This window comes from Schistocerca serialis, chromosome 4, assembly GCF_023864345.2.
Source record: "Schistocerca serialis cubense isolate TAMUIC-IGC-003099 chromosome 4, iqSchSeri2.2, whole genome shotgun sequence".
Lineage (NCBI taxonomy): Eukaryota > Metazoa > Arthropoda > Insecta > Orthoptera > Acrididae > Schistocerca > Schistocerca serialis.
In genome coordinates this window covers 6,120,535-6,146,026 of record NC_064641.1, presented here as the reverse complement: position 1 = coordinate 6,146,026, position 25,492 = coordinate 6,120,535, and the positions used below count along the sequence as shown (strand labels likewise).

Sequence of the window (25,492 nt, the reverse complement as noted above, 5' to 3'; positions counted from 1 at the left end):
CAGCGCTTTTGTTCGGTAAGTCACCTCATCTTTGTTTTTATATATAATTATCATGTTATTAATAATATGAATACAGATAGAATCTATGTAAATTCCTGCACAATGTCCTACACTGCCAAAGGGCTATTGAGTCCTACTCATCCTGTGTGGCAGTTCCAGTGTTATACCAGGAAATGCACTTTCCCCTGCCACGAGTACTGCTTGATTTTCAGTTTATAGAGAGACTATAAGTCTCCAACAGTTCCTGTCCGGTTCTCTCATGTGAGTAGACAAAATTACTTCACTCAGCTCATGTTCATATAGTGGCATTATTTTCAGTTTATTTAGTGAGCACTTATTTGCTGTTGTCAAGTGATTTGTTACATAAGAAAATCTCCACAGCTGGAGCTGTCAGCTGTATCAAGCTGCAGAGCCCACCTAAGTGTAACGTGTTGGCAATATGCATTTGACAATGTTGACATTATTGTCTCCACTATTAATAGCTGGAGTACTTTTTGTAGCACGAGGGACATAAAAAGAATCACATCGGGGTCTGCTCTCCCAAGATCTGAAGAGGCCAAGATCTTAAACTGGCTTCCTTTGCAACACAAGTATGTCACCTCGCTGTTATGGAACTTCAAATATTTCAACATAAGTCACACATTGTATTACAGCAAATTACTGTTCTGAATTTGAACATGATCAATCCTGTTCCACCAGACATATTAACACACCTTGCAAGATACATTGTGGATGTGTGGCAAGGGACTCCAGTCAGTTAAGCCCAGTCTACCAGTGGGATTTACGCTATCTATCAGTAATGCAGTTAATGATGGGACAAGTGTGGTAAGTTTTGGTCATTCATTAATTGACAACCAACTGACTACAATTCCCTGCAGCACTACACTCACAAATTAGGCACTTCTCAGTCATTGTTTACAGGGGCTTTTTTTTCTCAATAAACTGAAAATAACTCTACTATATAAACAGAAGCTCTGTTAAATAATTTTGTCTCCCTACATGAGAGAACTAGACAGGAAATGGTAGGGAGGTCCAGCCTGCCTGTAAAGTGATAAACAAGCAACACTCGTGTCGGAGGAAATTGCCTTTCCCATAATACCACCAGAGCTGCTGTACAGAATGGCTAAGAATCAATTTTGCCTCCAAAAGTGTAGAACAGTGTGCACAGATTTATGCACAGATTAACATCAAACACAAACTGAAATGAGTACATTTGCATGACAACTGCTTTAACTCCACAGAATTTTTTTTAAAAAAAGTATATAATGCACGTATGTATGTGTGTTTGACCGTAAAGTGTAAATCACTGTGTATAAAAGAGAATTACTGGTAGCAAAAAGTAATGAAAAATACTATCAAGTAATTGGTCAGTATGTTGTCATATTTTTCACTGTCAATGGGCATTATGGGTGTAGCTAACTTGCAATGAGAGACCGTATTTATGATCCATTAAACAAGCAAACAATTGACTACCTTCTGTGAAAAACTCGAGGGAATGGTTACTGATAACCACCATTATCTTGACAGGCAACCCCACTGTCATTATAAGGCATTTTCCAATTTGTATTTTGAAAATGGCACAGGCTTACTTGTCAAAATATCAGAGTTCTTGAAGGATTTGTCCAGCTGCATTCTTGCAAGTTATCAGAGTATATACACTTAACTTCTCCTTGGGCAGTTCACTGAATGCAGTAATCTACTTATTTCATAGGATACAAATTCCTAATAAATAAATGCTAGGAAGTTCTCACATACTATGTATGTAATTACTATGTTGACAAACGTATTTTTTAAACCACGAGTCTTCAAACAAAAGCCTACATCATAATACTATCGTAACTGCTATCCAAATGTCCATTACCTAGAACTCCACGCCCTCCCCTCCCCACCTCTCCCCTACCACATAGTCTTTAACCCGTGCCCAAATTAATTCCATCGGGCTATACTGACAGAAATGTGTGAATACATGCAAAACTGTGTGACCACATTCACGTGCAAGAAGTGAAGATTGTACGTTCTGTCACATAACTTGTATGAATAAATGAGCTGAAGGAGTTTGGCATGAGTCTGGTTTATACTGAATGGAATATTTTTATTTTTAAGCCAATATCCGCTTTCCTGCTGTTTGTACTTGGTGTTTTCTCTGTAATGTCTGAATGATAACTGGAACAATACATCACATGACTACCTTTGAAGCAAGAACTGTTCAGTGGGCCACTCCTTGAAATTGATAGAATCCATTTCTAAATGGGAGTCACAAACTAATAAAATACAAGTTTGCTCTCAGCAACAAAACCAGAAGAAGAGCAAGCATGCAGAATAATTATCCGAGAACCTTTCGTTATGGGAACTTTCGAACCACCAGTACCAACACTCTTTTTCCAGCAGATATTTTTGGTATGATTCCGATTCACCCATGTTTCATCATGATAATACACTGTTGGAACTACCTGCTCCTCTTTATTGTGCATCTTTATAAGGTATGTGGTTTGTTCTGCATCTATCTCACTTCTTTCAATTAATATCTCTCTCTTCTCAACATATTTGAAGCCAATGCCTTCTAAAATTCTTTGCACTGACATAGCACTACTTTCGGAGCCAATTTTCTCATGCTAAATTGTAACAAGTTTTTGTGATGTTGGATATTTGCCATTTATTTATTTTCAGACATGGACCATTTTAAAATATTGTTGTCAATATCATCAATTTGTGTTACAGGTTTCTTGTGATTCTGGTGGTTTCCAGGCTACATGCAACCAATGTTTCTGGAGGTTTCTATAGCTCTGACACTTTTGTTTACAATCCTCTCTACAGTTCTCTTCCTTACACCACAGGATTCTGCAGTCTGTTGTTGTGTCTTCAAATAAACACAGTAGTAGTTCTGCTTTCAAATTCACATTTGAAAAAGTTATATATGTGGTAAATAATCCCTCTCACTTGCTTGTGAAGAACTTCACATTTCTTGCCATAACTTGACATATATATTAGGAAATCACACTAACACATAGATACCCGTTCACAGCTTTATCGCTACAAGAAAATAGCATCTAAAATTGGATGAATAATTTGGTTGTCACAAAGTGCAGCAACTGCTATTAGCATTATTGCAAATTTTGGTGATAAGCTTTTGAGATCAGATTATGTAACAAGACCTTTGAGCTTGACAGTGGCTACATCGTTAGTGGTGCATGGAAATGGGTGTCTGATGCTGAAAGGTAACAAACAAAGCAATTTAGTCGCCCACCATCTAACGGAATCAGCATCACTACCATTGTTCTTCAGTCACAGATACTGGCATAATACCTGGTAGCATACAGAAGTTCCATGCTTTACGAAGTCACCATGACATAATTCAGCACTACCTAATGTCCTACTGAAATCCAATCTCCTTACACTGATGATGCAGTAAGTCACTGAGGCTCAAAATGGACAAATCTGACATTGTAAGAATTCCACCAAGCATTTATTCAAAGTAAAAGTTACTTGTCAAGAATGGATTAATTTCTATGGGTATTTTATGTAATTTATGTTGAAAACCACAAAACTGTTATTCATGGACAAGAAGCAACCAACACACTGAAGACATGTAATGAAGGTAAACCATACACTGTGATAATGTATGTTAGCTGGAACAATGAATAAAGCAACGTATTTAAGTTACTTCACACACAGAACAACAATTGCAGGAGGATTAGTTATAATCTGTGTAGATTAAAATGAATGAATGCTTTCAGCACAAATACATCATATACCGACCAAACAGGAAAAAAAAGCATAAAAAGGGACAATACTGCAGAGATTCCAGCACACCAACACAGAAGAAAAGGCACACATATGAATGTTATATGCCAACATCTTCCCTCTGTGAGGTAAAGTAGATAAAAAATGCTTACATATGTCTGAATTACCTCCTGATGCAATTCAAAAACTGGTGTAGTCCTGTTACTAACAGTATCCAGTTCCGATGTGTACCATTGACTTGCTGATTCACGCTTCTCTGCTTTATTGCTAGCCCGACGTTTATCTTTCCCTTTATCTTTTTTGCTTTTCAAAGTCCCACCTGAAGCTTTGGCAAATATTGGACCACCAATTGTGGGAGATGTTACAGGCGTCTTACTAGCTGGTTGATGCATGCTTGTTGATCTGTGTAAACAAAATTGGGTTGCAACTTTATAATTATTGTTCATTCTGAAACTTCTTCTTTTTACATAAAATATATTTTTATTCATTTAATAACCATATTTCACTTAATTTTGCTCAAGAATAAGCCATAAGTCTAGGAAGAAGCACATACCAGTAATGTGCCACTTACATATTTTCAGTGTACACCTCGTTCAACAATTAGTAACTTGCTACTAAATTGCTAAGTTGTTGAATATATTCTACATCTCACGTAAATCTGTAATTTTTCCACCATCTAGATAGTACTTGACTATTTGATTCAAAGAAATGTTATGCACGACAACACATTTATCCTTAATTTTGTCACATGTGTTTAAATATGAATATGGGCAAGTAATTAATTTGTGAACACAATTTCTTCTACATCGATGATGGTCCACTACATAATTAAGGCTACCCCTTTTATACAAGGTGAAGAATCAGTACATAATACCATTAAATAAATTATCTGTAATGATTTATAGTGTAATGACAAATTCATGACATCTGTAACACATTAGCTGAAGTTACAATAAAGGGTTCTAGAATGTGACAGGAAAATTATACTAATTAAGCACAGCCTTCTCTTTTCATTGATTAAGACTGACAACAGCACATTAACTGGATTATTGTAAATTATTATTTTCATTAGTAATCTCAAGCAAAATTTCATATGAACTGGCTTACATAAACAGTGAAGCGCACTGCATAGAGTAAGAAATTATTTATAAGCAGTCACATTCTTATATGTAGATATAGCATGCTTGCTAATCATGTACAAAGATTCTGCTTACAGGAACTATGATAAGCTGATGGAACAACCATTATGGAAACTACTAAACAGAAATAATTTAAATCATCTACAGCCTGCAAGATTTGATTAGGTTAAGTACTTTGTTTATTCCACAAAGTCAGGCTTTGAAACAAATCAGAGGAATTTAATACAGTTTTCATATATAAAGTTAAACAATAATTGTCAAAACAAATACTTGCACATTAAAGTACATAAAATAATTCTTATGCTATTGTAACCATCCACTGTCAACTGAAAAGAACTTACCATGATTACATAATCAGGTCATGTTACTGGACTGACAATGAGCTGAAATCTAATTTTGAATAACACACACATTATGTGACATCATTAGTAATACATACACTGCTTAGTTTCACTGAGCAGCAAGAGTTTGCTGCTGAGAAAAACTTCACATTTTTCTTAAACTGTAGGTAAGCTTTCCACAACTGATGACAAATTATTGAAAATGCGTAGTTCTGAATAATTGACAGCTTACATTTTATACCAAAATAATCACCTAATAGTTTTTTGCAGACTGTTACCACCTTCATAATAATTTTGTGAAAATACGTTATTGGTTGGAAGTATGAATAATTAGGTTATTGAAATATCTTTGATGATTAAATAGCTAAAAAGCAGTAGTTAATATACACAATTTTTCAAAACAGGCTATGCAGAATTTCTTGGATTGAATAAAAACTTAACTCCACGATCACTCTCTGGGCCTACACGATGCCTACCGGTTGCTGTGTCATCTTCTGCGTATTACGTAATTCTGATGTGATGTAGAGGGGCACAGGGTCAGCACCCACTCTCCCGACCATTGTCGGCTTTCCACCCTCGGAGTCATTACTTTTCATTCAAGTAGTTTGTCAACTGGTAACATGACTGAATGGACCCTGTTCCAGTTCTAACACCAAGGTAAAATCCCTGGCAGTACCAGGAATTGAACCCAGGGCCTTTATGTGGCCATCAACCTGCTGATCACGCAGTTACATAATATTCTTTGATTCACAAAACATTTTCACTGTTCACCATTGATTTCAGACAGAATTACAAAAGGCACAATCTTTGTTTAACAGTGTTAAGAAGTGTAGTATTAAATTCCATGCAGAAATCTGGTTGTGCATTCCTCCTCCTGTGGTACACCCAGGACAAACTGAGCAATGACATTAGGGATGGGAATATGAAAATTTCAACTTTAAAAGCAAATCTTTTGAAAATAACATTTAATGAGCTTCAACTCATCTTCCTATACAATGATTCCTCTGAAAGTTCCACACTCATATTCAGAGTGTGCAGTGCATTCACCATTTCCTCAAGAATTTTTGAGTAATATCGAATACCATCGGCAGGTGGTAAACTTTGTAGAAGCTTTCTAGCACAGTCCTTTGAAGCCCCTAGCATGGTTAGTTCACAGCTCAGCTTCTCACAGGAAGCTATATGGCAAACATCAGAAGAATAATTAAATGCAAATCCCACATTACTAGAGCTGAAAAAGAATATTAAACTGAAGAATAAAAATGTGTGCATGAATTCCAATACTGGAAAGGAAGGAAAGTTTGAAATGGATTCTGTGTTACAGAATAGCTGGATATTTTTCAAGGAGCTCTTTGCAGAATGGAGGAGTGGCCATGTACACCAAAATATTTCTGGTAAAATACTGACCCTTAGATAATGTGACTAACAGCGTATTTTAAATACGACAGTATGCCATCTTAGACACTATATAACATTAAAACACTTGATAATGGCATTTTAAGCTGAAATCATGATCGTGTAAATGTAACACTGCAAATAAAAAACAGTCTAATGGCGGTACTGACTTTAAAGAAGTACTCTCCTTCTGACAATCATTTCAAATTTTTATTCACACCCCTCAAGTTAACTATTTTCCCTCCAGCATCACTTCATTGCATGAAGATTCAATGTTCACCTGCCAACTAGCATATCTTCAGTTGGAGCTCTGATGTCTTGCCTCTTTCAACTGCATCTTCAGCAATTTAAGTGTGATTTTTCAGTTAAAACCAAACAAATTAGTGTAATGCTGATATATAACAGTGTGAAATATTCAGTAGGACATAGGAGCCGATTTAGTATCTGTTTAACAGTAGCACAAGCCCTAATCACTAAAACATAAAGAACAAAAATAATGAACTGCATGCCATTTACCTACCTGAAAGGTTTAACAACAGATAATGGTGCAAATTAATACTGTAAAAATCATTGGCAGACCATTATAAATACTTTCAGGCAATAAAAGATTATTGTTGTTTATGTTCTTCCATGTACACTACTGTAGACCAATACTGTTGTTTCAGTTACGATCAACCAATACTTGAATATAGCTCGCCAGTCTGGGATTTGTATCAGATAGGACTGATACAGGTAATAGAGAAGTTCCAAAGAACAGCAGTGTGTTTCATTACAGTTTCACTTAGGAAGTGTGAAAAGGTTGTGGAGATGCTCGGCCAACTCCAGCGGCAGACACTACAAGAGAGGCATTCTGCATCACAGTACGGTCTAAGACCATGGCGATAAAATCAGAAATGGAGGCGTAGCAGTAATCATTCTCCCTGAAAACTATATGTGACATCAACAGGAAAAGAGGGAAGTGACACTAGTATACCACACACTGTAAGGTGACTTGCACAGTATAGGCATAGATGTAGAAGTCTTAACAGAAGTTACCACCAGTGTTCTTAGGTTGTCAAATTCTGTTTTGCAGCTGTCAACATTTGTAGCAAACTTTTATTTTTTCCTTAGTGAAGTTGAGTTACTTGTGTTGTAGACTGTTTATTTTTGATATAAACAAACAGATAATATATACGATTTCACACACACACACACACACACACACACACACACACACACGAGGTGGACAAAAATATGGAAACATCAAAAACACAACACATTACCACAGCTAATACACTGTAGGAAAACCTCTGGCATTCAAAATAGCTTCCAGTCATCTCAGAATGGATAAATACATGTCCTGTATGGTTTTCAAGGAAATCTTATACCATTATTCATGCAAAATAGTGGTAATTTCAAATAACAATGATGAAAGTGGATAGTGATCACACACCCTTCTCTTTAAAGTAGCCTACAAAGGCTTAATAATATTATTATATGATGCTTGCGGTGGCCAGGGGCTGTGACAATTTATTACAGTGCTCATAAAACCTGTCCCAGACGATGTGAGCTGTGTGAATAGGAGCTCTATCATCTCCTAACACAGCATCACCAGTGGGGCACACACTTTCTATCATGGGATGGACCAAATCAGCCAAAACACTCACATAATCTTTGGCAGTAATGCAACCTTAGAGTAACCACAGGGCCCTCAGAATACCATGATATGGTTGCCTGAATCATCACTGAACCCCTGCCATCTTTCAATATTGGGATGCAAACTCAATCAGAAGTTGGAAACGTATGCAACAAGATTAAAACTGTGTGCCCGACCGAGACTCGAACTCGGGACCTTTGCCTTTCGCGGGCAAGTGCTCTACCATCTGAGCTACCAAAGCACGACTCACGCCCGGTACTCACAGCTTTACTTCTGCCAGTACTCGTCTCCTACCTTCCAAACTTTACAGAAACTGTCAAAATACTTTTTTAGAAAACTTTGAATCTTGGTGCCATCAAAACTGGCTAAACAAAATGTAACTAAAACCAAAACGAAGCAGTCTGAAACTAAATTGTTAGAATCAAGTAAAATAAAAATAACTTGCAATGATCAGAATACCATATAAACCAACCTTTGTTAAGTTCGTGGGCCTCAGTCTTGATAAAAATGTAACTGGAAAGTATGCATTGATTACTTACTAAATAAACTAAATAGCTTACCATTTGCAATGGGTATTTTGTCATGTGCCACAAATATTGACACCAGAAACATAATCTATCATTGCTACTTTGAATCACTTATTTAGATGGTATAATATTCTGGGGAAATTCAGCAAATAATTAGGTTGGTTGGTTGGTGGATTTAAAGGGGAAGGAGGGGTAGGGTGGGGTGGGGGGAATCGCTTGGTCATCGGTCAATTAGGAATGTGTGTGTTGCCAAACAATGAGAATTTTGTCAACTGTCATTAAAAAATTTAAAAATACTATCCCCCCCCATCCACACACAGAGTAAATAACTGAAGCCACGGTAATGATTGAAGCAGAAGAAATGAATTAAAATTTGTGCTCCACCTGGGACTCGAACCCAGGTATTCTTGCTTACTAGGCAGAAATGCTAAACATTACACCACCACAGTACAATGGTCAACATTGTTGCATGAACTACCCAAGTTGAGTGCCCTCCCAAACACAAACTTAAATTCATATCCTCTGCTTGTTTTCCCTTACATTGTCACTACTGCCAGGGCTCTCCTACATTGGAATAGCACCCCAGCACTGGACGTAATGGGAAAGTCCTGTACCATAAGAGATCTTATAATTAAATGTTTCCCTGAGACATTCAAGTCCCTTCATTATCTACAATAATTGATAAAATCTTCTATGGTACAGGACTTTCCCATTATGTCCAATGCTGGGGTGCTATTCCAATGTAGGAGAGCCCTGGCAGTAGTGACAATGTAAGGGAAAACAAGCAGAGGATATGAATTTAAGTTTGTGTTGGGGAGGGCACTCAACTATGTGCTATTCCAATGTAGGAGAGCCCTGGCAGTAGTGACAATGTAAGGGAAAACAAGCAGAGGATATGAATTTAAGTTTGTGTTGGGGAGGGCACTCAACTTGGGTAGTTCGTGCAACAATGTTGACCATTGTACTGCAGTCATGTAATGGTTAGCATTTGTGCCTAGCAAGCAAGAAGACCCGGGTTTGAGTCCCGGCCACGGCACAAATTTTAATTCATTTCTTCCACTTTGATCATTATCATAGATAATAGAGAGACTTAAATGTGTCAGGGAAACATTTAATTATAAGATATAGCTGAAGCCATTTAAAAAAATCATTGTAACTAGTTTAACTGACATATCACAAAATTCAACACTCGTATGGAAAAACTCATAAGTATCATATTGTTGCAGCCACACTTGAGATTTCTGCCAAGAGAATGCAGCAGTGAGCAGTTATGTAAGGTAGTGACAGGTGCTGAGAATGCGTATACTGTGCTTGGAATACATCCACATCAGTCTGCCATAACGATGTAATGACACTTCAGAAATAGGCTCAACAAAGACCCACCAACTACCAACTCCTTTTGACAATGGTATGCACAGTTTAAAGCTTCTGGATGACTCTGCAATGGAAAATCAATGGGTCAGCCTGCAGTAAGTGAAAAAAACAGTTGACCAGGCACAAGCGAGTTGCCCCACGTAGCCCACAGAAATCCAAGAACTGAGGAAACAGAGAGTTGAACACACCACAATGACCATTGGGAGATCGTAAGGAAACAAATGAAACTAAAGCCTTATAACTTGCAATTGCTACAAGCTCCGACTCCGAATGACAAAGCCAGAAGCTTTGACTTTTCGGCACAGCTTCAACAGCTTATGGAAGAGGATGGGTTTGATTCACCAAAAGTCAACATGTTCTGCACAGTCTCACAGCTTAAAGTTTACAGTCCCATTTTCTTCCACAAAAAGGCATGAGGCATGTGTCTGGACATGCTGGAAAATTGGCTCATGTCACAACTAGAAACCAACAGCATGAACTTCATCTACCAACATGATGGTGCTCCACCCCATTTCCATTATGATGTTCAAGAATTCTTAAACAAGAAATTCAGAAACCAATTGATGGGGTTGATGATCAGAAATTCATGTCATCATCTCCACTCTCTCCCAAACTCCATTGTGAGCTTTCATGAACAGTGCTTTTGAATGGACTGATAGGGACATGATGCACCAAATGTGAAAAGAACTTGACTATTGACTTGATATCTGTAGAATCAGTAGTGGGGCATATATGGAGCATGTGTAATATGTCAAATGAACTGAGTTGTTCTATGTGGGTGCAAAGCCCTGTGACAATATGTCAAGTAATATAGCTACAGCAAATCTGTGAAGTTGCTTCACACATTTATAATGACCTTGTATTTTCTTTTTTTTTTTTGTGTGTACTGAAAACTATAGTAAGTATTTGTGTAGCTGCATCTAGAAATGTATATAAAACACTGTGAATTTTTGTATTGCTTCTAAAATGTTCTCACTGTAAAAATTGAAATATCTCCTTTATATCAAATCAAGTGATTTGAAATTGTATGTAGCGAAATGAATAAATCACATGTCACAGTTCACATGCCACCTTATTTTTACTGATATCACTGTAATATTTGCTTTTAATGCAGTTAACAATGAATGGAAGAACTTCATAATGTAAGTTTGACACTAGGTCTAGAGGTCAATAATTGATATGAGTGTTATAACAAGGTTAAAATAATACACAATGAACACACTGAAAAGAAATTGCACACTGTAATTCAAAAAGCTAGTCTAGTTTTGGTGTTTTGTCTTTACAGCAGTTGAAGACAATCATTGGACTAACTCAAAAATAAATAAACAGGAGAATCACAATAACTTGAAGACCTTTTGGTCAATATCCTACGACTGCAATGCATGGCAACATATTGAAGAGGCTGTTACCAAGAAATGGAGGCAACTGACTAATGTTGACGACTATCTTACACAAATAAATATTATACACCCTTTGCAACTCTCTTTATAAAAGTTCTATCTAAAACAAATGATACACAGTTGTTTTACATGGTAATGATGTTGTTGTTTGAGTTAACTGCACCTGGAAATGAAGTCATTTGCACACCACCTGAGTTACTGTATAGACGGTGTATTAAAATGAATAAAAAACAACAATAAAAATAGTAAATTATTAATTGATGCAGTATGAAAAGATCTCAAATAAGACATCCAAAATGTAAGAGCTGTTTGGCTAAATCAGTATAAATTGGCCAAAATCACCTCAAATATGGCAAATAGATAGCTGTGTATCACATGTGTCACACACTGATGGGTTGTGTCATAAAGGAAAACGTGTGTAGAATGACAATTCCCTACGTGGAAGTAACATAATAGTTTTCATCCTACCATAGTGACTATTTTACACTGATTAAGTCAATTAGATTTACAATTTAAAGTAAGTACACAAATTTTGCAAGACACACTAAGAAAGCCAGAGAATTGTGAACATATATAAATATTTGCTTCATCCCCATGCAGAGAGCAGCTGTGTAGAGACAGAATGACTAAGCTGCTGCTGCCGCTGCTGGAGCTACACAATAAAATCTACAGCATGGAGCCAAATGCCCCCACACACCTAGCACTGTCCACACAGTAGACATCAACTATGTGTATGACACACAGTGTGTGGCCAGTGAGCTAATACACACCCCATAGAAGAACCCCACAAATTAAAAACCATGGACTTTATATTGCAGACATTAAATTTCAGATATGATCATAATAATAATTCATTACCTTAGACTGTGCAATAGTTTCAAAATTGTACAAAGTGAAGTAACAAAATAATTTAATACGAATAAAAAATAATTTTTTTTTCTTTCCAGGTACATGTCTATGGTCCTGGCATAAATTGGAATCTCTCTCTCTCTCTCTCTCTCTCTCTCTCTCTCCTACCATAATGGTATCCTATCACACACCCAACCTACACAACATTCTGATCCATCCCTTCCCTACATCACTCCCACTCCTAACCTCTTACCACAGGAACCACAGCCCATGTAGAAGACCCAGGTGCAAGATTTGTCCAATTCACCCACCTGACATGCCTTACTCCATTCCTGCCACTGGCTTATTCTATTCCATCGGAGGCAGGGCCACCTGTGAAAGCAACTTCCTCAAATATCAGCTCTACTGCAATTTCTGCACAACATTTTATGTGTGCACGACCAACCAGCTGTCTGCCATACTGAGTGGCAACTGCCAAACTGTGGCCAAGAACAGAGTTCACCACCCACTGGCATAACACACTGCTAAGACCAACATACTCAAGTTCAATGGCTGCTTCACACCCCATGGCATCAGGATTCTTCCTTCCTGCCTCAGTTTTCCTAAACTATATAGGTGGGAGTTATCCTTGCAACACATCTTTGCTCCTGTAATCCTCCTGACCTCAGTCTCCACTAATCCACTGTCCCCACATCCTTCACCTAACAGAGTCCCCTTGCCCTGTCCTGCCACTCCCTTCTAATCCACATCTCTACATTATCTCCATCATGCCCAAACAAACTCATCGGCTGGTGGTGCTTGTACGTCACATGCTTAGCTCTGTGCATCTGCTGCCCTTCCATCACACGTCTCTATTTTGGTACCTGCCATCTACCTCTGAGCAACTAGTTGCTTGTCTCCAACTCCTCCCCCTGCTTGAAACCTCTTTCTCCCTCCAGCTACCGTATGAGCCGTCAATCCAGTTCACCTACCAAACCACAATCCCCAGCACTGTGTGTCCAGCCAGTACAATGTACAATGCACATGTGCGAGGGTGTGTGTGTGTGTGTGTGTGTGTGTGTGTGTGTGTGTGTGTGTGTGTGTGTGTGTGTGTGTGTGTGTGTTTGTTTTGCAATGCAGTCTGAAAGTATGTCATTAACATACACTATTACAGAGCTATGTAAAATTACACATATTGTTTGTGACCAAATGCATTTCATTTTAAGAATTCCAATGTTGCACAAAAGCCTACGTAGCAACAATCATAACACCACAAACTCAAAATGGTTTTGAAAAATAAGGAAGTGAAGATAGAAATGTAACTTCAGTCAGTCATGGGTCTAACAGCAACTTACCATTTTGAGTTTCTGGTATTATAGTTGTTGGTATATAGGCTTTGGTACGACATTGGAATTCTTAAAATGAAATGCATTTGGTCACAAACAATATGTGTAATTTTACATAGCTCTGTAATAGTGTATACTTTCAGATTGCACTGAAATGATAATTTACTCATTCTAGGCCTTTCTCTTTCCCATGTGAACAGGCTTTTTCACATCCAAGGTGTTTAGTTCAACAAGAAACACCTCAGACACGACAGAACGCCATTTACTAAGTGAGCAGACATGCTTAGCAGTGAGTTAACTGCCACTGCAGTGCATTGCGAAAGACGTGAAATAATTTTGCTCATTCAGAATCCCTTATCACAAAGTGTAACGATTTACACAGAACGAAAGGTAAACAAAATGATCAGTATCCCTTAGAACAACACACATATTTATTTATTTATTTATTTAACCTGGCAAGATTAGGGCCATGAGGCCCTCTCTTACATCTAACCAGGCATTCTACTTATTTTACATTCATATGTTTTAGTAGGCATGTTAAACTACATCTAGTACAAAAAGTGAAATAAACAATTAGAAAGGTACACCTGGAAAAATACATACATATAGAGTTTATATTCGTAGATCATAAGTACTGTTATAATTAGACATTATTGAAGAGACAGATTTTATATAGGAGTGCTGGCAGCAGGGAGTATGAGGGAGACTGATGGTGAAGGGAGGAGAAGAATAGAGAGACATGATGAAACATAATTAAGGAAATATAAAGGAAAAGAAGATTGCGTGGCTAATAGAGATAGATGAAGAGGAAGGCATCTCAGGAGCACGATAGGAGACGCTAGCTTTGCTATTTGACAGATGAGAGGATTGGCCTTGTACATTAATTTTGTGGAGAACTTTATGAGGATGATAGTAGGAAATGCTTCAACTTCTTCTTGAAAGCAGCAGGAGATTGAATTTTGCGCAAGGTAAGGGGCAATTTGTTCCACAGGCGGACAGCGGCAACTGAGAAGGAGTTTGCAAAAGTTTTTGTTTTGTGAGTGGGCACAGTTAGGATACCAAATAAGAGTGACCTCGTGTTTCGATTATGATGGTATGACAGGTTTTTAATCTCTGAAGCAAGGTACTGGGGTGCTTGCGCAACGAGGAGTCGGTGAAGTAGACATAGAGTGTGGTAGTCACGCAATTTGTCCGGCCCCAGCCACCCTAGCTCGGAGTATGAAGCACTAACATGATCATATCGGCGAATGTTGCAGGTGTAACGCACACAGGCATTCATGGTTAGCTCTAGCCGTCTTTTGTTTTCACTACTCGTGCCTTGTTGAATCACATCACAATAGTGGAGGTTCGGTAGAACGAGTGCTTGCACGAGCTGGTGTTTCAAGTCCTGTGGAAACATGTTCCGAAACTTTTTGAGAGCATAGAGACAAGCAGACGTCTTTCGGCACACTGCGACTGTATTCTCCGCCCAGTTGAGATGCTCATCCAAAGTTATACCCAAGTTCTTCACTGTTTTCTGATATGGTATTGGAGTACGGTCGAGCAGAATAGGAGGTAGCCGTTCGCGGAAATCTGAACTTATTAATTTCTGATGGGCTATTAAGATTACTTGCGTCTTTTTCGCATTTAGTTTAAGCCCCCAGGTTTTTCGCCCATGTCACTACTGAAGACAGATCATCTTTCATCTGAGCGATTGCAGTGTTTACATCTTCAGGTCTGACGCTTAGGTAGAGCTGGAGGTCGTCGGCATAGAAATGATATTTACAGGAGGACAGAACCGACGAAATATCGTTGACATATAAAGAAAACAAAAGTGGTCCTAAGACTGATACTTGTGGCACTCCCGAGGAAACATGTTTCCAGGAAGATTTTTCATTTACGCAGACAACACATTGCTGTCTGTCTTTTAAGTAGCTTTCAAACCATCTCATTGCACTATCAGAGAAATTAAGCTGTTGCATTTTTCTGAGCAATATGTCAAAGTTAACAGTGTCAAAAGCTTTGCTGAAGTCCAGTAGCGTCAATATTGTTGCCTTTCGATTGTCGATGGCATATTTCAGGTCATTAGTTACTTTAATTAGAGCAGTGTTTGTGCTGTGTGTTTACGGAAACCGGATTGAAATTTGTCATATAGGCTGAATTCATGCAAGTGTTCAGTGATTTGGTGTGCAGTATCTTAAAAATAAGCTCAATTTGCTCCAAGTGTTTATGACAAGCTTTTGTGACACTTAATAGTAATAACAGAATGTGTACTACAAGTCAATAAAGTTGTGATTAACAAATTAGATGATTACGTATTAGCAGCTAGTTACTGCAAACAACAACACAGAAGGGGTGGCATGACAATATTTGTTAGTGAACATCTTTTACATAAAATAAATTCATTTCTTGAAAAGTACACTAAAGATGGAACAACTGAAATGATTGGTATTGTGGTTGACATAAATATTCACTCAACTGGATAGCTAAACTGAAAGATACTGAGATGTACTGTCCACCATGTGATGATGCTTCATGCTATCCTGATAGACTCAACAGGACAATTTGGCAAACAGGCCCCACAGAGCTTAATATAGCTGGAGACTTAAATATTGATGCAAACTCCTGTAGGTATAACCTACATGAAGCTGACAGATATATTAAATTTGTATAATCTCACAAATGTAGTAAGAAGCTCTGACACTAGGGTAACATATGAAGCACCAGTAAAACTGATTATGTAACAGCTAACAGAATGTACAGAGACAATGTAAATTGCCAGAGTGTTAACTTTCATAACTCAAATCACTATTGTCAGTTGCTAGAGTACTTAAGCTTTGCTGTACCAAAATCAGCTAAAATAATTGAAAAAAAAAGAGGATTCTGAGTAGCACCAATATCAGCTCCTCCAACATTAAGCTAGCAGAGGAGATGTGGAACACCATTTACCAAAGAGTCAAAAAGCAAACTGGATAAATTTTATAGGACTCTGTTTAGGCATTTTGGCTACCACTGCTGCTTCCCACTAGATAAAAACATCCACCTAGTCTAATTAAGTTAAGGCAGAAAACACATGAGGTTGACATTAGGCATAAAGAAACAAAACTGCACACAGTTAAGGAAAAATATGTAGGCAACAAATTAAACCCACATGAAAATTTACGTAGGATATTTTATTTTCCATCTAAGAACAGAATACTCAGTAGAACATGAATCAAACAACAAAAACTTAAATATCTGCGCAGTACCCAGGATGAACTGGTACTTAAATATGAATTGTCTTCCTGGTCTCATACAGACAATTCGTTGCTGCGAAGGTGTGGGAGCCAGTGTGGACTGCTGTGCTGTGACTCCATGACATCTCAATGTGTATTCTTCTGCTACATTATGCGCAGTGCACTCCAAACTGTGGTCCTTCTCTTCTGGATGAATGTCATCATAGTTGGGTTCCAGTAAGACCCATGCTACTCTGGTTCCAGTAAGACCCATGCTGGCTTTACTCTCTCCAAGGACACACTAATGGTTTTGTTCTTCTGCGAGACATCTATAGTATTGGTGTTGCATCGTACTACTCAATAGAGTATATTGAGGTGGCAGTGGGGCTCTGAGTGCAGTTGAGTGAAACAAGACACGAGCACAGTCCACCAACGCCTTATATCCAAGAATTGGGCATTCACTGTGCCTAGATACTGTTGGTCTTCTCACTGTTTCCACATGACTGCAGATTTCACATATCAGTGATAAGAGATTTGTTAACATTGGTGGTGATGAGGCAGTGGTTAGATAGTCAGCTGGGACGCCCACGGTTCTCCATAAACCAATTCCGCCACTGAAGCTCGATGTCTGTCTTTTACATGGTCCGTAGTCCAAGGAGAAACAGAGGTAATGCGTCTCTTCATCTTCCTTGATGACACATGAGAAGTCCAACCGACATCCTATGCCACCTCTCTACCATAACATTGCTTGCTGGATGGCAGCTTGTTGTATGGTGATATTGGAACCTGCAAAAGCCGCCAATTTCTTGAACAGGCTGGATTTGAACTGGCAGTTTTGATCAGTTGTGATATGAAGTGGGCACCCAAAGCAAACTACCCAGTGAGAAACAAACGCCTCCACCACTATTTCCACCGCTATGTCAGTGATCGGAATAACCTTCACCCATTTCACGGACATGCGCGAGTCTGTCGCCAGGTGTCTGTTTTAATTGAAGACCACATAAAACATAATGTCAGTGACTTGATCATGGCATTTGCCCCAGGGTATGCCAGACCACAAACACTGTCAAATGCCGCATTGCGAAATTGTTGTCTAATGTATGGGCACGGGTTCTGCCGTGCATATCGCACTGCCCGCCACTGGTATTAGCTCTAACTGTAACTCTGTTGTGTGGTCCATCAATAATTTCTGTAGCTCTAGATCTGCTTTCTGTGATGCCGCAAGTTCTTCATGGTTCAGAGTGCTGGCTATGCTGCAAACACGAGGAAAGTAATCTGCAACCACATTCTCCGCGCCTCTGGTGTGCCTCATATCCGTAATGGACAAACCCCTGTGCCAAAACTGTCTCAGTGAGCATTTATCGCTGATGCTGCCAAAAGCTGAAACTATAGGTTTATGGTTGGTGAAAATTATTACTGGCCTGTCTTCAAGATATGGGCAGAAATGTCTGACACTTTCGTTTATCGCAAACTCTCTATCCTATGCACTCCATTTTGTCTGATGGAGTTGCGGCTTCTCCGAGAAGAGACTAAGAGGCTGCTGTTCGTCTAACTGTTGTTGCAAGGCTGCTTCAATTGCAACCTGATTGCTGTTTACTGCAATACTCATTGGTGCTGCAGGTATGGGGTGTGCAAACAACACTGCCACTTCTAAGATTCTTTGTGAATCTCTAAAGCTTTACTCATTTATAGTGTCCATTGCAGCTTTTGCTTTCCTGTAGAATTCTTGCATTCTTGCCAGCCAATGCATTCATTAGCAGTGCCTGGTTGCGGCAGTAATTGGCAAATGGTGACAGTAAAAGTTTAACATATCCAGGAAATGCCCAAGTTGTTTGTAGTCTGCAGGTTTAGGTAGATTTTGCAGCATATCTGTCTTCTCCAGTGCCATATCTGCATACCATCGGCTGAAACTATATAGCTGAGAAAAGTTATTCGATTTCTGCGCATTGTGCACTTATGTTCATTTAAAACTACACTGTATGTATCCAGCCTCTGTCGTACCTCCTGAATATGTTTATCATGTAATTGTGCATTCTCTGAGAATATCAAAATATCATCCAGGTATGCATAGCTGGAAGGTAACACCTAAAGCACCTTAGTCCACATGGCATAAACAGAAATTCAAATATCGCAAAGGGTCTGATCAGTGCTGTCGTCGTCATATCAGCTGGAGTCACCAGAATCTGGTTGTATGTCTTATGACAATCCAGTAATCAGAACATTTTCGCACCTGCTACAGCACAGTACATTCTTGAATGTTTGGTATGGGGTATTTACCTGGAATCATTCTCATGTTCAATCAGCATATCCACCACAGGGACTCCATGTGCCATCTATCTTGCATCGTAGATGGAGAGGGGATGCCCAAGAGCAAGCTGTCTGGTCTTCTAATTATTCCTCAAAAATCACTTTCATCCCTGTTAATTACTCTGTCAATAATCTGTGGACACGTGTTGATATTGGCAGGCATGGTGTGGTGTGTATATAATGCACTGTATTGTGCTTCACTACTGGAGTCTTGATGGCTTCTTGCTGCAGAGAGAGTATCCCTGGGCTGCTCACTACTCCTATTACGATCTCTGCTCCACTGCACTTAGAACCTTTTATCATGCCCCTATGTGATCTGGTAGTAAGGTGGTTATTTGTCAAGTCCACAGTGATCACGAAATGAGACAAGAAATCTGTGCGTAAGATAGTCTGTAAAATATGTGCCACTTTATAAAGTTCCATTTGTAATTGGTAGACAAACCAATAACAACTGTGAGCTCTTTATAATAAGACATTTTTATGCTTGAATTGTTAACTGCTAGCAATTTCAAAGACTTGCTAATGTCCTCTCTAAACACTCGAACTCACTTCCAAATCTGTGCCTATCATGAAGTTGGGACTTGGGAGTCTATCAACCACATGTAATCTGTGGAGTGTTAGCTAATTCTCCATGATGTCACAAAACAGCCCTTATCTTCAATGTAAATGTTGCCGCCTACAGTTGTCACCTGGTTTTTCATTCGTTTACGGCTGCCCTTCTCATTCAAGAATCCACAAGATTTTGTTTATCATGCAGCTCATGGCCTGAAACACCTGCGGTACCAGCAAAAATCATTGCTGTGAGCCTGATCCTGTTTGGAGTGTGACTGCATTTTGTTACTGGTGGAAGTTTGTCATTCCAAGTTATGGCCGAGAAGCCATCTTTTCCATCGTGGCTTGCAGCTGTCTGATCCCCTCAGTAGTGCATGGTTTTTATTAGGCCTGTAATTTGAAGCAGCACAGCTTCACATGAATTTTTCTAACTTCTCCAAAGAGTTACTATTGGCTTCCTTTGCAGAGGTAACCAATGATTTTGCTAGGGACGCTAAGAGCACCGGCTACAGGGTAGCGAAAGCTCTGTCTGGTATTTACAGCAACTTGTCTAGAGACTGTCATTCATATGTGATCAATGTTAGCTGAACTTAGTGAGGAAACTGTTGCCGCCCGACATGTAGTAATAATTCATCGGGTATTATGCTTGAGTTGACTATAGGGCACAAATGTCTCCAAAATTCAGATGGACCTCTGCCCCCATGTTTCTCCTGTTACACACATGAGAAAGTCGCTGCTCAGAAAATTTCATGCAGCGAGTGATCAATAATGTTTTAAGTGTGACATATGCCTGACAGAGTGGAGGATTTAGGCTCACATCGGAGACTATCGCTGTTGTCCTTCGATCCCAGTTGCTAATTGTGATAGTGAATTTTTCGCAGTCTTCAGTTATGCATTGTTGCTCGGAGATATTCTCTAGTATTGCATACCGTATGTCTGGTTGCGTAGGTGTGAATGGAGTTGTTAACTGCAGCCGTGGCACGGTTGATAATGACGCATTCATATGCAAAAAATCTTCAGCACATATGTATTCTCATGTCATGACTGCTAGTACCAAAACTAGTAAATTTATGGAATCTGTTCTCCTATCATACTTCGGCATTGCAAGCTCCAAAACCTCAATCTCTTGCTTTGGCCACCGTATCTCTTCATTTGTGGCTTGTATAAGTCTGTTAGCTTCTTCCACTAAACGTATCTGCCACACAATATTATCATTGTGAAAGTTGCTTTCTTCTCCCGGGTCACCAATTATGTGGGCAACAAATTAAACCCACATATAAAATTACTTAGGACATTTTCTTTTCCCAATTCAGGACAGGATACTCAATAGAAGATGAGTCAAAGAATAAAAACTTAACTTTCTAACATTCGCTGCACTTGGATGGTGTAAATATAGTGCACATCAATCGTTATTTCCACATTCCCACAAGTATGCCCTATCTTCAAGGCAGATCTTTTCCACTTGAGGAAAGAGGTAAACAATGATGCAATAGAGTACTGAACCAACACGGATAAGGCATCCTGGACACTAATCAATAAACATTGCAAAACCATCAGCAAGGTGCAAATTGAACCAGTCAGTATTAGGCATGAAGGCTACCTACTTAAAGGTCCAAATGCAACATGTAATTTATTCAATATGCACTTTATCTCTTATTTTGACCAATCATCCTCCATTATAGATCTACAGGCTGAGAAGCCAAATAATATCACAAACTTTGTAGGGCTCAATTTTGTTGACATGAGTCAACAGAAGGTACTGAACACAACTCAAAAACTAAAGAACAAACTTTCATTTGGATGGGATGGTATCTCAAGTATGATGTTAAAGAAGTGTGCCAATGAAAGAATTCAACCCATTACCTGTCTTACTTATTGTAGGATAAGTTGGAAAAAAAGATATCACAGATCTTAAAAATAGGTGATTTTAGCGAAAAAGTGAAGCAAGGAAGAAATTTCAAATTACAAACCAATATCACCAATCCCCACCTTCTGTAAAATACTAGAACTAGTTACCCTATCCCAACTCAGAGCTTACTTATCAAGTCTTGAAATGCTTACTGAACAACAACATGGATTTATGAAAGACGTAGCACGCCCCCTGTTGTTGTCAGTTTCTTCCATAAAGTCATACAGTAATATAGAACTGGGTATGCACAACACTGAAATATTTCCAAACCTGAGCAAAGCTTTTGACTCACTAAAGCACTGACTTCTCTTTAAAAAACTGCAGCCATCCAATATCAATGATGCATCTATGAAATTTCAAGCGACATGCTTGATGAATCTGAAACCATGTATCAAACTTACATATGAAACTGATCATAAGGTTTTAGTTTTTAAATTGAAAAGTGATACAAGGAGGCCTCAAGGGTCAATTATTAGTCCTTTCCCTTTTCTTCAATATACATTAACGACATTATACGTCTCATTAACTCACACGTTGTAATTTGTGCTTAAGACACATCAGTTTTATTCTACAGCAAAGACTATAAGGAAGTAGAATATTCAAAAACTAATAGGATATTATAATTATGGACATATTTCCATGCTAAAGGACTAATGATCAATGTAAGTCAGTCCCAGCTGCTAATATTTGCACTTGGAAACTCGTAGTTCTCATGCATGAAAGATATTTGTGATAATGGTGGCGGAAGCAAACAGCTTTAAATTTCTAGGTTCCATCTGGACAAAGCCTTTGGTGGAATAACCTTATTAATGCTGTGTGTAATAAAGTCAGTAACAGTCTGTATCTTCTTAGGCAACTGTCCAAAATGGGGTCCACTCACACACTGAAAAATGTGTGTTAGGGACAATCTATCCCTATCTTAGGCACCACACAGAAATATGGGGTTGTAATGCAGATGTGAACCTTAACAGAGTACTGCTGCTACCGTCAAACAAGTGGCTTAAGGATTATAAATGGACTGGGCTGTAAAGATTCTTGCCATACAATTTTCATACAACACAAATATTTCACCATCTGCTTGTTGTACCACTATAATTTAATTATTTTTTTGCCTCCCAGAAAATTTAAGTAAATGGTTGGTTGGCTGATTTGGAGGAAGGTACCAAACACTGAGGTCATCGGTCCCTTTAGATGGGGAAGGAAGTCGGCCACGCACTTTCACAGGAACCACCCCGGCATTGACCTGAAGCGATTTAGAGAAATCATGGAAAACCTAAATCAGGACGGCTGGACAGGGTTTTGAACCATCATCCTCCATAATGCGAGTCCAGTGTGCAACCTCGCTTGGTACTTAAGTAATTAAATGTAGTGATATACAACAACAACATCAGGTCCAAAGGTAACTACTTTAGATAAAGAATGATATCACAAACCCGAACCCATACACTAATGGGCTGATATGGTATAATACGCTAGCAGAGTCCCTGAAAACTAATATAAAAAAAAACAATGTAAATCAGAATTAAAAAGAAAAAAAATAACTGAAAGATGTATGTATTCACTTAGCAACTTTAAAGCAGTGAACATTATGAGCCAAGCGATGTATTTTAACATAATGTACGGTATACTGTATATGCAAGTTAGTCATAAAATGTTTCAAGTTTTTTTCAATTTTTTTTAATAAATCAACCACATTATTTTCTACAATATAAAATTTATGATATGTGGTAAGCTAATGATTCTTGTTGTAATAATATATGTAAAGAATGTAATGTATTTTGATAGGCATTATTAGTTGTTGTAATTACTACCTGTAATAGTAAGAACTACATGTATCTGACATTTGTAACAGCCCAATGACTACATGAAAGAAATATCTTAAGAAATAGAGGAATACTTCTCATCTGATGTATAAGCACTTAACACATTACAGTACAGGTGAAATGTTTTCTGTATGTGAATTGACTGGGAGTAACTGGGTCTTCATATTTCTACACATCTGTAATTGCTACACATTTCAGCAGTTTTATTAATAGTATAACATGCCAAAGAAGACTCTTTTCAAGGTTTACCATGTGTAACCATCTGTAACATTAATGATCTACAAATTGTCACTGCAATGATGGATGATGGAACAACGCATTATCATAATAATGGAAGCACCTGAACATTATTAATATAACATTGAACAATGGAAACTCCAGGTTGGAATATCAACAATGTTGGAAAAGATAATGTAAATACGACACGTTAAGTTAAGCTGAAAACACATGTGTAAGTTAGTTTTAATTGGCACTTGTCTGCAACTTAACTTGTCATCTTTACAGTAAGTAGCAATCTGTCTTTTCTGACATTGTTGATATTTCAACCTGGAGTTTCCATTGTTTGATTTTGTTAAACAGCTTTTTCTCCATCTCACAACCTTGGGATGTTTTCCTTTGTTACTATTCCCTACTGTATTACTCTTCTCAGTATCTGTTCTCTCTCTTCTTTCCTGTGTTTATTCACCGTCTTTCGAATCACAGCGACTTCCAAGTCACACTGTATCAATGATCATACACACACAACTATTTGACAATGCTAAGTTGCCAATCGTATGTGTGAGGTGTGGTCGCTCGTGTAAATGAATGGTGTGTGTTTATCTTTCTTTTTCTGATGAAGGCTGTGGCCGAAAGCTTATGTGTAACTGTCTTAATTGTGCCTGTCTGAAGCTTAACATTTCATCTTTATGATAAGTAGCAATCCATTTTTCTCCACAATGTTACTATGACATTGAATGACCTTAACCTTGTGATTCCATGCAGGATGGACAAATACACCTGAGTGAATTATTTTTTAAAGGAATTTTCCAGTATCTGTTTAGCAACGTAGCACTTTGTTCCATTAGTGATGCCAAAGCATAAATATGAATCAGCTTCCCAAAGTTCTGACACCATACATATTGCATTACCTTCACAGCATTTTGCAATTTTTTATTAGTACAGAGTTTTAATTAAGAGCTACTGGACATCCATTAGTTTTTGACTAGTCTGTAAAACCCCTCAGATGCAGTAATTTATATATGATGATATCAGTGATAAAGAGGGTATGACATGTATCTGGAAATAACATTTTACATAAACAGTTGAGAACAGGTAACCCGCCAACCACACCCCTACAGATTAATGTATTGACACATAAGCACACACAAAGTTCGTAAGATACTCACTAAACAGAGAGAGAGAGAGAGAGAGAGAGAGAGAGAGAGAGAGAGAGAGAGAAATTTTGGGCGGGAGCAAAGGAGAGGGGTGGAGGGGGGAGGGGGGGGGAACATGCAAGTGAGGCTTCAAGCAATACTCAATTAATTACAGTACATGCAGAAGTATTCTGGCAGATTTCTCCGCCTCCCCTGCCACCCACTCCCTTTGCAGTGTGTGTGTATATGGGATACAAAAATGAATTGTGTTTTATTCATCTCATGACGTACATCTGCAATCCATTTAGTTTGTGTACAGAAGACAGTGATAACAGATGTCCACTAATACACTAACCCAGTGAATATAGGGTTACCACAAAGCAAGTACTGGCCCTAGGCAAACTGCATTCACTGACAACATGTACATTGTTCTCACCATCCATGTGGCCAATGCTAATGAAAATATGTCATTACTTTGGTCTCTCTCTCTCTCTCTCTCTCTCTCTCTCAAATATAAATATATGTTCTGCATTCTTTGATTCACTATTAACACTGCCTTAGTTAAAAAAACTATTTTTATCTTTCAATCTTCTCCAGATTCACACCCACACTTTTGCCAGTCTTGTTTTAA

General features: G+C 38.4%; 1 protein-coding gene across 1 annotated transcript in view; it reads right to left on the bottom strand.

The window, feature by feature from the left end:
* LOC126473544 (dedicator of cytokinesis protein 1) overlaps nucleotides 1–25,492 on the bottom strand; it is a 420,590-nt gene that overhangs the window by 34,994 nt on the left and 360,104 nt on the right. Inside the window, exon 32 of the mRNA XM_050100670.1 lies at nucleotides 3,909–4,143. Within this exon, the coding sequence (XP_049956627.1) occupies nucleotides 3,909–4,143 (235 nt within the window). The remainder of the gene's footprint in view (nucleotides 1–3,908; nucleotides 4,144–25,492) is intronic.